Consider the following 14,664-nt stretch of genomic DNA (forward strand, 5'->3'; position numbering starts at 1 on the left):
GGCAGAGACGGAGGGCGGCCGGGTGGGAGGAGACGCCCGGGTCTGTGGCTTGCTGAGCCGAAGGACCTTTGAGGAAGGACAGATTCAAGGTGTGGCCGGCTCAGCCCTAATGCCCTGGAGGCTTGAAGAATGTCCCAGCACTTGGCGTCCTGGGGAGGCCGGAGGACCTCATGGGGGGCATTTTGAAGTAGGAGGGGAGTGTGGAATCTGCTGGAAGCCTGGATTGTGGAATGCAGCTCAGGGGGCTCAACAGAGGACTTTTCGTTTTGTTTTGGTTTGAGACAGGGCCTAGCTCTGTCACCTAAGCTGGTGCGCAGTGGTGCAATCATAGCTAACTGCAGCCTCGACTTCCTGGACTCAAGCCATCCTCCCACCCCAGCCTCTTAAGTAGCTAGGACCACAGGCGCACGGCACCCCGTCTAGCAGATTTTTGTGTATTTCATAGAGACAGGCTCTCCCTATGTTGCCCAGGCTGGTCTTGAACTGCTGGGCTCAAGTGGTCTTCCTACGTCGGCCTCCCAAAATGTTGGGATTCCAGGTGGGAGCCACCAAGCCATGCCAAAGATGCTTTTTCCCACAAAAGGGAGGACGGCCGAGCTCTAGAAAAAAGTTCCACATGCCAGGTGCGGTGGCGCGTGCCTGTAGTCCCAGCTACTCGGGAGGCTGAGGCTGGAGGATCTCTTGAGCCCAGGAGTTCTGGGCTGTAGCGCGCTATGCCGAGATCGGGTGTCCACACTAAGTTCGGCATCAATATGGTGACCTCCCAGGAGCAGGGGGACCACCAGGTTGCCTAAGGAGGGGTGACCCGGCCCAGGTCAGAAACGGAGCAGGTCAAAACTCCCATGCTGATCAGTAGTGGGATCGCGCCTGTGAACCGCCACTGCACTCCAGCCTGGGCAACATAGCAAGATCCCATCGCAAAAAAAGAAAAAGAAAAAATTTCCACAACAGAGAGAGAAGAGCCGAGCCCACAGGAATTCCAGCCCCTGCCTCAGTTTCCTCATCTGTAAAATGGGGATCCCAGTTTTAACTCTGAGCAGTACTTCAAGGAATGCTCCAATGTTTAGCCTCAGATGCCCCTCCACGCTTCCAGCTCCACTTGGGCCCCCAGTAGGAAGACGGAAGGTGAATTACGGTGTCCCAGAGCTGGAGGGGCCCTGCCCGCTGGAAACCGACTACATTACCGTGTTGTCATTCTGGGCAGTGGCTGGGTGTAGAGGAAGACACCTGACACCTATTTTTTTTTTTTTTTTTTGAGACAGAGTCTTGCTGTGTCACCCAGGCTGGAGTGCAGTGGCACGATTTCGGCTCACTGCAACCTGTGCCTCCAGGGTTCAAGCCATTCTCCTGCCTCAGCCTCCCAAGTAGCTGGGACTACAGGTGCACACCGCCACGCCTGGCTAATTTTTGTATTTTGGGTAGAGACAGGCTTTCACCATGTTGGCCAGGCTGGTCTCGAACTCCTGGGCTCAAACGATCCACCTACCTCGGCCTTCCAAAGTACTGGGATTACAGGTGTGAGCTTCTGCATCTGGCCCAAAGGAGAATTGAAAGAACACAAACACGGTGGCAGTCAAGAAGGCTGAGGCCCGGCGAGGTGGCTCACACTTGAAATCCCAGCACTGTGTGAGGCCGAGGTGGGTGGATTGCTTGAACTCAGGAGTTCAAGACCAGCCCGGACAACACAGTAAAACCCCATTTCTATTTTCAATCTTTTAAAAAAGGAAGAGCCAGGCATGGTGGCTCACGTCTGTAATACTAGCACTTTGGGAGGCCGAGGCAGGCAGATTACCTGAGGTTGGGAGTTCAAGACCAGTCTGACCAACATGGAGAAAACCTGTCTCTACTAAAAACACAAAACTAGGCCAGGTGTGGTGGCTCATGTGTGCAATCCCAGCACTTTGGGAGGTGGAGGCAGGCGGATCACAAGGTCAGGAGATCAAGACCAGCCTGGCCAACGTGGTGAAACTCGTCTCTACTAAAAATACAAAAATTATCCAGGCATGGTGGCACGTGCCTATAATCCCAGGTACTCTGGAGGCTGAGGCAGGAGAATCGCTCGAACCAAGGAGTCAGAGGTTGCGGTGAGCCAAGATCATGCACTGCACTCCAGCCTGGCAACATAGCAATACGCCATCTCAAAAAAAAAAAAAAAAAATAGCCAGGTGTGGTGGCGGGGGCCTATAATCCCAGCTACTGGGGAGGCTGAGGCATGAGAATCGCTTGAACCCGGGAGGCGGAGGTTGTGGTGAGCCGAGATGGGGCCATTACACTTCAGCCTGGGCAACAAGAGCGATACTCTGTCTCAAAAAGAAAGAGAAAGAGAGGGAGGAAGGCAGGAAGGGAGGGAGAGAGGGAGGGAGGGAGGAAAAAAATTAATTTCCCTCTGAATAGGCTATAAAATCTTACTGGTTCCCATATGAATGAATGAGTTAAGTAAACGCATACAGCACCTGCTCATTTTGTACTTATGTGAGAGTTATGATTTTACCGTTTTGGGAAAAAAATGTCCTTTAATTTCATACAGCCAAATGGCTTCAGGCCAGCATTTAAAGCTCTCCCTTCATTTTGGCCGGGTGCTGAGGCTCATGCCTGTAATCCCAGCTCTTTGGGAGGCCGATGCGGGCGAAACACCTGAGGTCAGGAGTTCGAGACCAGCCTGGTCAACATGGTGAAACCGCATCTCCACTAAAAATACAAAAATTAGCCAGGCAGGGTGGCGCGCGCCTGTAATCCCAGCTACTTGGGGTGCTGAGGCAGGAGAATTGCTTGAACCTGGGAGGCGGAGGTGGCGGTGAGCCAAGATCGCACCACTGCACTCCAGCCTGGGCGACAAAGCTACGCTCTGTCTCAAAAAATAATAATAATAAAATACAATACAATTACAAACACCTCTCACCATGTTATCATCTGTGCAGCCACTGGCCTAATTGTGTTTCTTGCTTTATGTCTGTCTGCCCCCCTCAAAACTATACGCCCCAGGACGCCCCACGAGAGCAGGAAGCTTGGTCGGCCCTCCTCACTGCTGGATGTCCAAGGCCTGGTGACTCCACACAGGTGCATACAGTAAGCGCTCCATAAATGCCAGTTCCCTCCCTGGGCGACCCCTCCCGCCAACCTGGTCTTCCGCTAACCTCAACCCATTCCAAAGGGTGTCAGGCTCCACCCTGGGTAAACACAGCTCCCCTGGCGCCCAGCCAGCCCTAAAGGAAGAAACTCCCTGCCCTGGACTTTCCCTGGGACTCAGGGCCCGGAGGAAGCCCCAAGCCAGGGTCAGGACTTTCTCCAGATGCTGAGCCTGGGGCATTGGCTGGGGGCAGGGCCGGCCTCCAGAGTCCCCCTCCCTGACCGTAGCTCCCCATCTTCTGCATCTTGATTCTTTCCTGCCTGTCATTTCTACCTGGCTGTGCAGCCCCAGGTAAGTGGCTGTCCTTCTCTGAGCCAGGGTTCACCCTCTACAAACCAGGAAAGCCAATGAGACCACAGGACTGGCCTTGCCCTCTGAGTTCCAATTTGGAACGGGACAGCTTATCTTGACCCCAGAATGACTGAGAATCTGTTACCCAGTCTATCATGTCTGGCGCTCAACAGCCCTGTGACTCAGTGACTCAATACTCCCCCCGCCCCGCCGTTTTTTTATTTTTGAGATGGAGTTTCACTCTTGTTGCCGAGGCTGGAGTGCAGTGGCGCAATCTCGGATCACTGCAACCTCCATCTCCCGGGTTCAAGCGATTGTCCTGCCTCAGCCTGCTGAGTAGCACCCGCCACCAAGCCAGGCTCATTTTTATATTTTTAGTAGAGACAAGATTCCACCATGTTGGCCAGGCTGGTCTCGAACCCCTATCCTCATGATCTGCCAGCCTCGGCCTCCCAAAGTGCTGGGATTATAGGCGTGAGCCACGGTGCTCAGCCTTCAATATCCCCATTTTACAGAGCAGGAAACGGAGGCCCAGAGAGGAGGGAGGGGTAGAAGCCAGATTGACATGAGTCCATGGGTTTGCTCTCAAAACTCAGGCAAGGTGGGATCCCAGTTGCCCACCCCCACAGACTCCTGGATGCAAGCAAGCCCACTCCCTGGGAGCTCTGCGGCCACACAGCCACAGGGTGACCCCAAATGCCAGGCTGCTCTGTCCCCCACCACGCAATCATCTATGCCTCTTCAGCCCCAGGGGACCCTCTTGGTTCAGGAGAAAGAGACTTGAGATGCAATCAGACACTTGGCTCACCAGGAAGCTCCCTTTGTCCTCCCATTTGGGAGCAAATGACCCAGAAAAACACTTTTACCACCGACGACTCCCCTCTCCGACTCCAGAGCTCCTTCCTCCTCCCCCTCTGCCCTGCCCTACAGAGATTTTGCTCAGAGAAAGAGTAAAGATTAGCAAAAGAAGGCCGGGCACGCTGTCTCACGCCTGTAATCCCAGCACTTTGGGAGGCCAAAGCGGGCGGATCACAAGGTCAGGAGTTCGAGACCAGCCTGGTCAACATGGTGAAACCCTGTCTCTACTAAAATACAAAAATTAGCTGGGTGTGGTGGCGGGTGCTTGTGATCCCAGCTATTCAGGAGGCAGAGAAGGGAGAATCGCTTGAACCCAGGAGGCAGAGGTTGCAGTGAGCCGAGATTGTGCCACCGAACTCAAGCCTGGGTGATAAGAGCGAAACTCCATCTCAAAAAAAAAAAAAAAAAAAAAAAAATTAGCAAAAGAAATCCCACCCCAGCCTCTCTCTGCAAAGCTCCCAGAGGTTCCAGCGGTGAGAACGGGGTGAGGGGGTTGGGGGTGGTAGATGCAGTTGTTTGAAAACTTGGGAGCCTTTAAAAAAGTTCCAGGAGGCTGAGGGATGGGTGAGGTCGCAGCCTGTCACACCTGTCACCTGCCGGCCTCGGGCTGCAGAAGGAAAACCCAGGCCCGGTCCGGGCTGGTATCCCCTCCCCCTCCTCAGCTCGGGGGATCAGAGACCCACCTGTGCCCCTTCACTGCCTCCCCGTTCCCCGCACCACCCAGGCAACAATGCCGCTTTTAAGTCTCCAGCTCGGCGTCCCGGGCAGGCCGCCAGGGGCAGTAACTGCCGGTCAGATAATCTCTCCGAAACTATGTCAGATGCCCACGCAGCCGTGTCAGCTTCCTGCTTTCTGAGGAGCCAGCCGGGGAGACAACTCGGGGTGGGCAGGGGGTGGTCCCAGGACCCTCAGAGGGGGAAGCCCAGCTCCGACAAGGCATGCCGAGTCAAAAGCAGAGTTGGCGAGGGGACTTACCTGTCTAGGAGGCTGGGTGGCCTCTGGGCAAGCGGCAGGTGCCAGGGGCCCGGGTGCCCGCCTGGCACGGGTGGTGAGGATGGAACCAAGGCTTGTCGCTCTGGCCCTCCCCACCTGCTTGACCAACTTTTCCTCTCTTGTGGCCAGTCCCCTGCCAGGTGCAACCTGCGACCACAGACACAGGGAGACCGACCAGGGTGAGGGGGCGGGGCTGGGTGTGTGGCTCTGTCGCAAGGTGGCCTCACGTGGGAGCAGCTGGCCTTAACCCCTGCTTGCCCAGAGGTGAGCTTGCTCCTGCCTGTGCCCTCACTGCCAAGGCCATGGCATCGATCACAGGTGTCCGCATATACATAGTAGGTGCCCAGGAAACCCTTTTTGGCTACATTCAGCAATGAATGGACCACGCTTCTTGCATCTGGGGCTGCCCAGCCTGGGCGAGGCATGCCGACCTGTCGGGTTGTGACTCAGTGCACTCCCTTCCTCGCCGCAGATCTGTGAGCGAAGTCAGCCTCTCTGCTGCGAAGTGACCGGATTGCTGCGCAGAGAAGCTTCTGCCACTTCCCCACTCTGTGGCTTTGGGCAAATCACCCTGCCTTCTGGGTGTCCTCATCTAAAATACAAGGAGGGGTAGGGTGTGGTGGCTCACACCTGCAATCCCAGCACTTTGGGAGATTGGGAGGATCCCTTGGGGTCGGGAGTTCGAGACCAGCCTGGCCAACATGGTGAAACCCTGTCTCTACTAAAAATACAAAAATTAACTGGGCGTGGTGGGAGGTGCCTGTAATCCCAGCTAGTCGGGAGGCTTAGGCAGGAGAATCGCTTGAGCCCAGGAGGCAGAGGTTGCAGTGAGCCGAGTTGGTGCCATTGCACTCCAGCCTGGGTGACAGAGCAAGACGCTGGCTCAAAAATAAATAAATAAATTAGAATGCCACCTCCTGGGGTCCTGGATTTTGTCGTGGTCAACCCTGGTATGTCCTACGGCCTAGCACAGTGCCTGGTACACAGTAGGTGCTCAATACATGTTTTTTTTTTTTTTTTTTTTGCTATTGTTCTGTGTTTGAGACGGAGTCTTGCACTATCACTCGTGCTGGAGTGCAGTGGTGCAATCTCGGCTCACTGCAACCTTTGCCTCCCGCATTCAAGTGAGTCTCCTGCCTCAGCCTCCTAAGTAACTGGGATTGCAGGCACCTGCCACCACTCCCGGCTAATATTTTGTATTTTTAGTAGAGATGGGGGGTTTCACTATGTTGACCAGGCTGGTCTCGAATTCCGCACTTGGTGATCCGCCCGCCTTGGCCTTCCAAACTGCTGGGATTACAGGCGTGAGTCACCGCACCCGGCCTCAATTCGTGTTTTTGGAATGAATGGACTACAGTCCCTCCAACCTGTAGTACCTACACTGACGGTAGTAGCCACTGTGGCCACCAGGCGGCGCCAGAAACCATACAACCGACCCCATCCGGGCAGCCTCGGTTTTTCACCCTGAGAAATGGGGACGTTTCTCAGGGCCGTGGGAGATGCGGGGAAGGCACAGAAGGCCGGTGCCACTCCCGGATCGCAGCCCCTCCTCGCTGTCCCTTGCCTCTCCCCTCCTGCCACGCCATCCTGGCGCTAGTTTTCTTAAGTTTTTATCTTGAATTAAAGTTATACACGCGGCTGGGCACAGTGGCTCACGCCTCTCATCCTAGCACTTTGGGAGGCCAAGGCGGGAGGATCACCTGAGGTCAGAAGTTCAAGACCAGCCTGGTCAACACGGTGAAACCCCATCTCTACTAAAAATACAAAAATTAGCCGGGTGTGGTGGCGTGTGCCTGTAATTCCAGCTACTCGAGAGGCTGAGGCAGGAGAATCACTTGAACCCGGGAGGCGGAGGTTGCAGTGAGCTGAGATCACGACTCTGCACTCCAGTCTGGGCGACAGAGCAAGACTCCATCTCAAAAAAAAAAAAGAAAAAAGGCCGGGCGCGGTGGCTCAAGCCTGTAATCCCAGCACTTTGGGAGGCCGAGGCGGGTGGATCACGAGGTCAAGAGATCGAGACCATCCTGGTCAACATGGTGAAACCCCGTCTCTACTAATACAAAAAATTAGCTGGGCACGGTGGCGCGTGCCTGTAATCCCAGCTACTCAGGAGGCTGAGGCAGGAGAATTGCCTGAACCCAGGAGGCAGAGGTTGCGGTGAGCCGAGATCGCGCCATTGCACTCCAGCCTGGGTAACAAGAGCGAAACTCCGTCTAAAAAAAAAAAAAAAAAAAAAAAAAAAAAAAGAGGCTGCTTTTAACTGCCTGTTTTGATGTTGATCTCCGCATCTAAGTCATGACTGTTCAGCCGGTTTTAGCATGTTTTAAAAACCGTATTTCCTCTTCATCAACCTCATCGATGATCTAACCCCCAGCCCTTCCTCCGCTTCATCTGGCATCCAAATTGCCTGGAAGGGGGAAGTCATGAGCACCTACATCCTGCCCAGTTTCTGGTGTATGAAGTCTGGGTTGGGGCCTGGGAAACTGCATTTCTTTTCCTTTTCTTTGTTTTTTTTTTTTTTTTTTTTGAGACAAGGCCTCCCTCTTGTCAGCTTCGTGAGACCCTCCCCAGCACCCCAGCATAGGAGGACTATGTCTCTGGGGTCACATCGGCCTGGGTGAAGTATTGCAGTTCCATCCCTTGCTAGCTAGGTGGCGAGATTCCCTCCACCTGTGCCCCACCAGAAACCCTTAGGAATGAAAAAAACTGGCCGGGCGCAGGGGCTCGAGCCTGTAATCCCAGCACTTTGGGAGGCCGAGGTGGGGGGATCACGAGGTCAGGAGATCGAGACCATCCTGCCCAACATGGTGAAAGCTCGTTTCTACTAAAAATACAAAAAAATTAGCCAGGTGTGGTGGCGCGTGCCTGTAATCCCAGCTACTCAGGAGGCCGAGGCAGGAGAATCACTTGAACCTGGGAGATGGAGGTTGCAGTGAGCCGAGAATGCGCCACTGCACTCCGGCCTGATGACGGAGGGAGACTCCGTCTCAAAAAAAAAAAAAAAAAGGAATGAAAAAAACTACTAATACCGATGTTTACTTATCTACTTATGGCTTCAGAGATGGGGTCTTGCTCTGCCGCTCAGACTGGAGTGCCATGTCACGTTCAGAGCTCACTGCAGCCTCAGGCTCCTCAAACAATCCTCCCATCTTAGCCTCCTAAGTAGCTGGCTAAGTAAAAAAAAAAAAAAAAAAAAAAAAAAAATCTGAACCAGCACGGTGGCTCACGCCTGTAATCACAGCACTTTGGGAGGCTGAGGTGGGCAGACCACCTGAGGTCAGGAGTTCGAGACCAGCCTGACCAACATGGAGAAACCCGGTCTCTATTAAAAATACGAAAATATCCTGGCATGGTGGCACATGCCTGTAATCCCAGCTACTTGGGAGGCTGAGGCAGGAGAATCGCTTGAACCCAGGAGGTAGAGGTTGTGGTGAGCTGAGATCACACCACTGCACTCCAGCCTGGGCAACAAGAGCAAGACTCTGTCTCAGAAAAAAATATTTTTTTTTTGTAGAGATGAGGGGTCTCACTGTGTTGCCCAGGCTGGTCTAGAACTCCTAAGCTCAAGCATTCCTTTTCCCTTGCCTTCCCAAAGTGCTGGAATTACAGGCGGGAGCCACTGTGCCCAGCCTAAAGATTATTTATGTGCATAGATAATATAATAATTATAATTTATATTTATGTAAATAACATAAACATTACCATATATATTCACATAAACAACATAAACCTTATTATTATTATTATTATTTGAGATGGAGTTTTCACTCTTGTTACCCAGGCTGGAGTGCAGTGGCGCGATCTCGGCTCACCGCAACCTCCGTGTCCTGGGTTCAAGCAATTCTCCTGCCTCAGCCTCCCGAGTAGCTGAGACTACAGGCGCGTGCCACCATGCCCAGCTAAATTTTTGTACTTTTAGTAGCAACGGGGTTTTACCTTGTTGACCAGGATGGTCTCGATCTCTTGACCTCGTGATCCACCCACTTCGGCCTCCCAAAGTGCTGGGATTATAGGCGTGAGCCACCGTGCCCGGCCCCATAAACCTTATTATGTGCTTATAGAAAGGACATCAATATGGCCGGGTGCGGTGGCTCACGCCTGTAATCCCAGTGCTTTGGGAGGTGGAGATGGGCAGATCACCTGACATCAGGAGTTCAAGACCAGCCTGGCCAACATGGTGAGACCCCGTCTCTGTTAAAAATACAAAAATTAGCCAGCCGTGGTGGCAGGTGCCTGTTGTCCCAGCTATTCAGGAGGCTGAGGTGGGATAATTGCTTGAACCCAGGAGGCGGAAGTTGCAGTGAGCTGAGATCATGCCATTGCACTCCAGCCTGGGCAAGAGAGCGAAACTCTGTCTCAAAAAAAAAAAAAAAAAAAAAAATATATATATATATATATATAAATCCTGCTATTTACATTTAAATAAATACATATAACTTACTATGTAATTATATAATTATACGAATGTTTCTTATAATATCAAACTACATTATTAAACATAAAATAATATAAAGAAAACAATAACATACTTGTACTATGTAAAATAAATGATGGAATAAAATGTTATTTGCTGTATGACAATAAACAAGTAGTTAACGCCTGTAATCCAAGCACTTTGGAGGCCAAGGCGGACGGATCACCTGAGGTCGGGAGTTCAAGACCAGCCTGACCAACATAGTGAAACCCCGTCGCTATAAAACAAAAAGCAGGTAGTTAATTGCAAATGTCATTGATATGTTTTGTGTAGACAAATGTTAACGTGTGTTGTGTAGATCAGTGTTATTTGCATGTGCTGTGTATATCATCACTGTTATTGATATGATTTTTGTGTGTGAATGTTCTGACATGTAGTGTGTATATCAGCGTTAATAATGTGTGTTGCATAATAATCAGTGTTAGTTACATGTATTGTGTGGATGAATGTCATTGGCATTCATTGTGTATAGCAATGTTATTGCCATGTATTGCGTAGAGCAATGCTATTTGTATGCATTGTGTAGATTCATGTTAATGCCACACAGCGTGTGGATTTGTTACTGGGACGCATTGTGTAGATTCATGTTAATGACATATATTGTGTGGATTTGTTATTGGCATGCGCTGTGTAGATCCATGTGGGTTAGTTTTGTTTTTTGTTTTTGTTTTTGATTTTTGAGACGGAGTCTTGCTCTTGTCACCAAGGCTGGAGTGCAGCGGCACGATCTCAGCTCACTGCAACCTCCGCCTTTGGGTTCAAGCGATTCTCCTGCCTCAGCCTCCCGAGTAGCTGGGACTACAGGCGCATGCCACCATACCCGGCTAATTTTTTTTGTATTTTTAGTAGAGACGGGGTTTCGCCATCTTGGCCGTGCTAGTCTCGACCTCCTGACCTCAGGTGATCCGCCTACCTCGGCCTCCCAAAGTGCTGGGACTACAGGCGTGAGCCACCGCGCCTGACCGGGTCCATGTTATTGGCATGTGCTGTGTAGGTCCATGTTATTGACATGTGTTGTGCCCAGCAATGTTATTGATACGTGTCGTGTCTGTCAATCTTTCTGACCTAACACGCTGGAACGGTGAGCCTGGCGCTGTCCTCCCGCCCCTGGGCGCGCGGGGGCACTCGAAGCGCTCCCAACCGCGGGTGGCACGCAAGCCCCGCCCCCGAGCCCCGATTGGCTGCGCGCGGTGCGCGGCGTTGCACGCACGCGCGCAGGCCCCGCCCCGCCCGCCCCGCGCCGGCCAGGCGCGCCCTCCCTTGGCCGGCGGCGCTTGTTGTTCGGCGGCGGCGGCCGCAGCTCGGGTCCCCCTCGGGCGCCCCCGCCGCCGTCCGCGCGCGGCCATGGAGCTGGAGGTGCCGGACGAGGCGGAGAGCGCCGAGGCGGGGGCCGTGCCCTCGGAGGCGGCGTGGGCGGCGGAGAGCGGGGCGGCGGCAGGTAACGGCCCGGCGTCCGGGGGATGCGGCCCGCTGGGCGCGTCCGAGCTCCGAGGGTCGCTGGGCTGCGGGGCCGGGGCGGGGGCTGCGGGGGCGCCGCGGGTTCCGGGAGCCTGGGGCGGGGCAGCCTCCTGGAACCCCGGGGAGGACGGGCTGGGGCCGCGCCGGGAAGCGGGAGGCCTGCGGGGGACGACCTCCCACCGCTCCCGGGCCGGGGGCGGCTCGGCCTGGGCGCCGTTGGGACCCGGTTCTGCCGGCCCCTGTCCGGACCCGCTCCCCGGGGCTGTCCGGCTGTGGGTGGCGCCTGCCTGGGTGGAGGACGCGGGGGTCTCAGAGGCCGTGCGTGTCCACCGCCTGATGTCACCTCCCTGTCTGCAAATCCCAGACCTGGGTCCGGGTGCGCCGACCTTTCCTCACCCTCCTGGGCCTCAGTTTACCTCCCTGCTAAAATGAGAGGAAGATAGGGGTGACATTTCAAGATGCCTCCATTGCCCCGGCTGTGCACACAGGGGTGCCCTGTCTCCCCTTCTCCTTCTCCCCGAGCCTTCCCCCAGGACACCTGGTGGGGCTGCGGGCTGGGCGGGGGGCCCGGCTGTCTCGTGCGCCCTTTGGCTGCTTCCCGGCCCTCCAGCCGGGTGGGTGCGGGCAGCTGGGCCTGCCCTTCTGTGGGGACGGTGTGCAGAGCGCAGAGGAGGGGAACGGTTCCTTCTCAGTCGAGGTCACAAGCTCCCAGATCGGAAGTTTCCGGATTCACAAAATCCTCTGCTCCTCCCAGGCAGCCGGCAGCGGCGTCTCTGTAGACACCCACACGGGCATCCGTCCTCCTTCTCCCCCCCAGCCTCCCGAAGCTTCCTTGGTTGGCAGGCAGGCGGGCGATGCGTGCTGCCTGGGAGTTGGGGGAAATGTCTCGAGAGGGAGTGTGTGTGTGTGGAAGTCATCAAGTCCCCCCACCCCCACCTGGAAAGACCCTCGTGGCTCCCGTCCCGGCGGCCATCTGGAACCGCTTGGTAGGTGACCCGGTTCCTTCTCCGGAGCCGGTGGCCTCGCCCCTTTCTTTGCGGGCAGTCAGTGGCCTGGCCTGACCAGGACGAGCTGTGGTGGAGGAGCCCAGGCGGGGGAGGGCAGCGGGGCCCAGCCAGGGTTCCTTTCTCCGGCCCCCCGACTTCCGCCATCAGCCCTCTGACCCGAGTTGGTCAGAAAGAAAGTAGCCTGGGACTCGCTGACCACGAGAAAACCACACCAAGACCAGTGGTCTTATCAGGGGCTCTGGGAGCGCTGCGAACAGATAAAGTCGCAGGCTCCAGCCCGGGCTGGGGCTGTGCTCGGGGGCGGTGGCGGGGGTGAGGTGGGGGTTGCGGGGGGGTTGGGAGGGCTGGAAGGTCAGGGGCCAGCATTCCCTGCCTGTCCCTGAAATCCACAGAAATCTGACCCCAGCTGGCCATGTAATGCCTCTAAGATGTTAAAATCCAGAGTGGCCTCACCCCTCCAGCCCCATCCCTCCTGACGTCAGTGCTGGTGAGTTTAGGTTATGCCCGGCTGGGCCACAGAGACAGGAGTGCATAAAGGCACCTGCTTATTCTTCACCGAGATGGTTTTATGCCTCGCTGGGGTTTCTCTGCCTTGGCATCTTTGGCATTTTGAGCCAGGAAATTATTTAGGGGTGCCGGCTTCTGCCCACTCCATGCCAGGAGCACCCCACAGTTGTGACAACCACAAGTAACCCCAGACACGGTTCAGTGTCCCCTGGGGGGCAGGAGCGCCTTGGTGAGAAATGCCACATGGTGATGACTCCGTGGACTGCTTGCTTTTTGTCTGTGGTCATCTGGACTCTCCCCACCCTGTGTCCATATCGGTTTATGGAGAGGACGAGCCCTGAGCAGTGGTTAGGGGGAAGCCCAAAAGCCGGGCTCGGTGCCTCACACCTGCAATCCCAGCACTTTGGGAGGCTGAGGCGGGTGGATCATGAGGTCCAGAGTTCAAGACCAGCCTCGCCAACATGGTGAAACCTCGTCTCTGCTAAAGGTACAAAAAATTAGCTGGCTGTGGTGGTGAGCACCTGTAATCCCAGCTACTCGGGAGGCTGAGGCAGGAGAATCTCTTGAACCGGGAGGCGGAGGCTGCAGCGAGCTGAGATTGGGCCATTGCACTCCAGCCTGGGTAACAGAGCAAGAAAAGAAAAAGGGGAAGCCCAGAGCTGGACCCGCCGGAGTCCCATTCCCAGCTCTGTGCCTCAGTTGCTGTGTGGCCGTCACCTCCCTGGGCCTCAGTGTCCCGTCTATAAAATGGGGTGATGACTGTGTCTGCCCGGGGCTGGCCGAGCTTGGGGTGAGTTGGTGCTGATGCTTGGTGACTGTCATGCCATTTGGCTGCCCGCTTCGGGCCTCTCCGCTGTCATGCCTCCAGGCCCCTGCTGAGGCCCAAGCCGGTGGTTTCTGGAGTCGCCCCTCACTGTTAGAAGCGATGCTGACACCTTCCAGAAAGCTCAGTGTAGCGGGAGCCTTGTCGGGAAGGGGTGGAGGGAGGCTGCCCATTTCCCATGGCACTGCCAGCTCCCGATGTCTTCGTCCTTGGCGATTTCGGCCCATCCGATGGGAGGGGAAGTAGTGTCTTGCTGGGGTTTCGAATCTGGTTCCTCTAATTTCCTGGGCTCCTGGCTCCTGAGGCCTGGCCTGAATGGCGTCTCCGTGGGCCGTGTCTGTGGGGTCTTGGAAAGGTTGTGGGGGCCAATGGCCTGTCGTGGGGTTTGGCCTGAGCTGTGGCCTGGGTGCGTCTTAGCCTCTCGCAGTCTGTCCTGTCTCTGTGATGTCCTGGAATGGTCAGCTCCATCCCTGCCCCTGCCCCACTCCCACGGTTGATCTGGCAGCAGATGGTGTCAGCTTCACCTTCAGAATTGGCCCAGAACTCACTGACTTCTTCCCCATCTTCTGCCTGCCCCTGGCCGAGCTCGGTCCTCCTCTGCCCACGAGCCAGGCCCAGCGTCCCTGCTCTTCCTCCGCCCCCAGGACCCTGTTAAAAACTGGTGGCCCAAGTCCCACCACTCCTCTGCCTGCAGCCCTCCATGGCTCCCACCTCCCTCAGGGTCAAAGAGCAGGTCCGTGAAGCCCATCAGGCCCTGCACAGCCTGCCCCGGGCCCTTCCTGCCCTCCCCTCTGCACTCTGCTGCAGGCCCGCTGACCCTGCTCTCGGGGCGCGGTCCTGCCCCCGGGCCTTTGCACGGCTGCGCCCCTGCCTGGAGTGCTCCTTCTCCTGCCTGCGTCCTTTGCGCTCTTAGTTCTCTCCAGGTGTCGGGGGAGCATCTCCTCTCCGGGAGGCCTCCCAGCCCTGCTGGCATCACAGCGGCCTCCCTCCTCCGCCCTCTGCCCGCGAGGTTCCTCTTCCCTGTTTGCGTCGCCACCTGAAACATATGGCTCTGCTGACGTGTTTTCTGACCGTCTCCTCCTGAGCGAGAGCTCTGTGAGGGCCAGGACCGTCTGTGCCACTCCCG

At 55.6% G+C, this 14,664-nt stretch overlaps 1 protein-coding gene across 7 annotated transcripts in view; it reads left to right on the forward strand.

Annotated features, from left to right (window-relative positions):
* The first annotated feature begins 3,052 nt into the window (after positions 1-3,052).
* Positions 3,053-14,664, forward strand: part of PIP5K1C (phosphatidylinositol-4-phosphate 5-kinase type 1 gamma) — an 81,672-nt gene continuing 70,060 nt past the window's right edge. For 4 of the 7 annotated variants that reach the window (XM_064382091.1, XM_064382087.1, XM_064382088.1 and 1 more), the window contains exon 1: positions 11,088-11,181. In XM_064382091.1, coding sequence (XP_064238161.1) covers positions 11,088-11,181 — 94 coding nt within the window. Of the gene's footprint in view, positions 3,067-9,956; positions 9,979-11,087; positions 11,182-11,877; positions 12,188-14,664 lie in introns of those variants that run through there. The other 3 variants (XM_021676614.2, XM_064382090.1, XM_064382089.1) reach the window with 3 other exon arrangements.

The sequence above is a fragment of the Aotus nancymaae genome, unplaced genomic scaffold (genome assembly GCF_030222135.1).
Source record: "Aotus nancymaae isolate 86718 unplaced genomic scaffold, 86718_ANA_hifiasm-v0.15.2.pri h1tg000028l, whole genome shotgun sequence".
NCBI lineage: Eukaryota > Metazoa > Chordata > Mammalia > Primates > Aotidae > Aotus > Aotus nancymaae.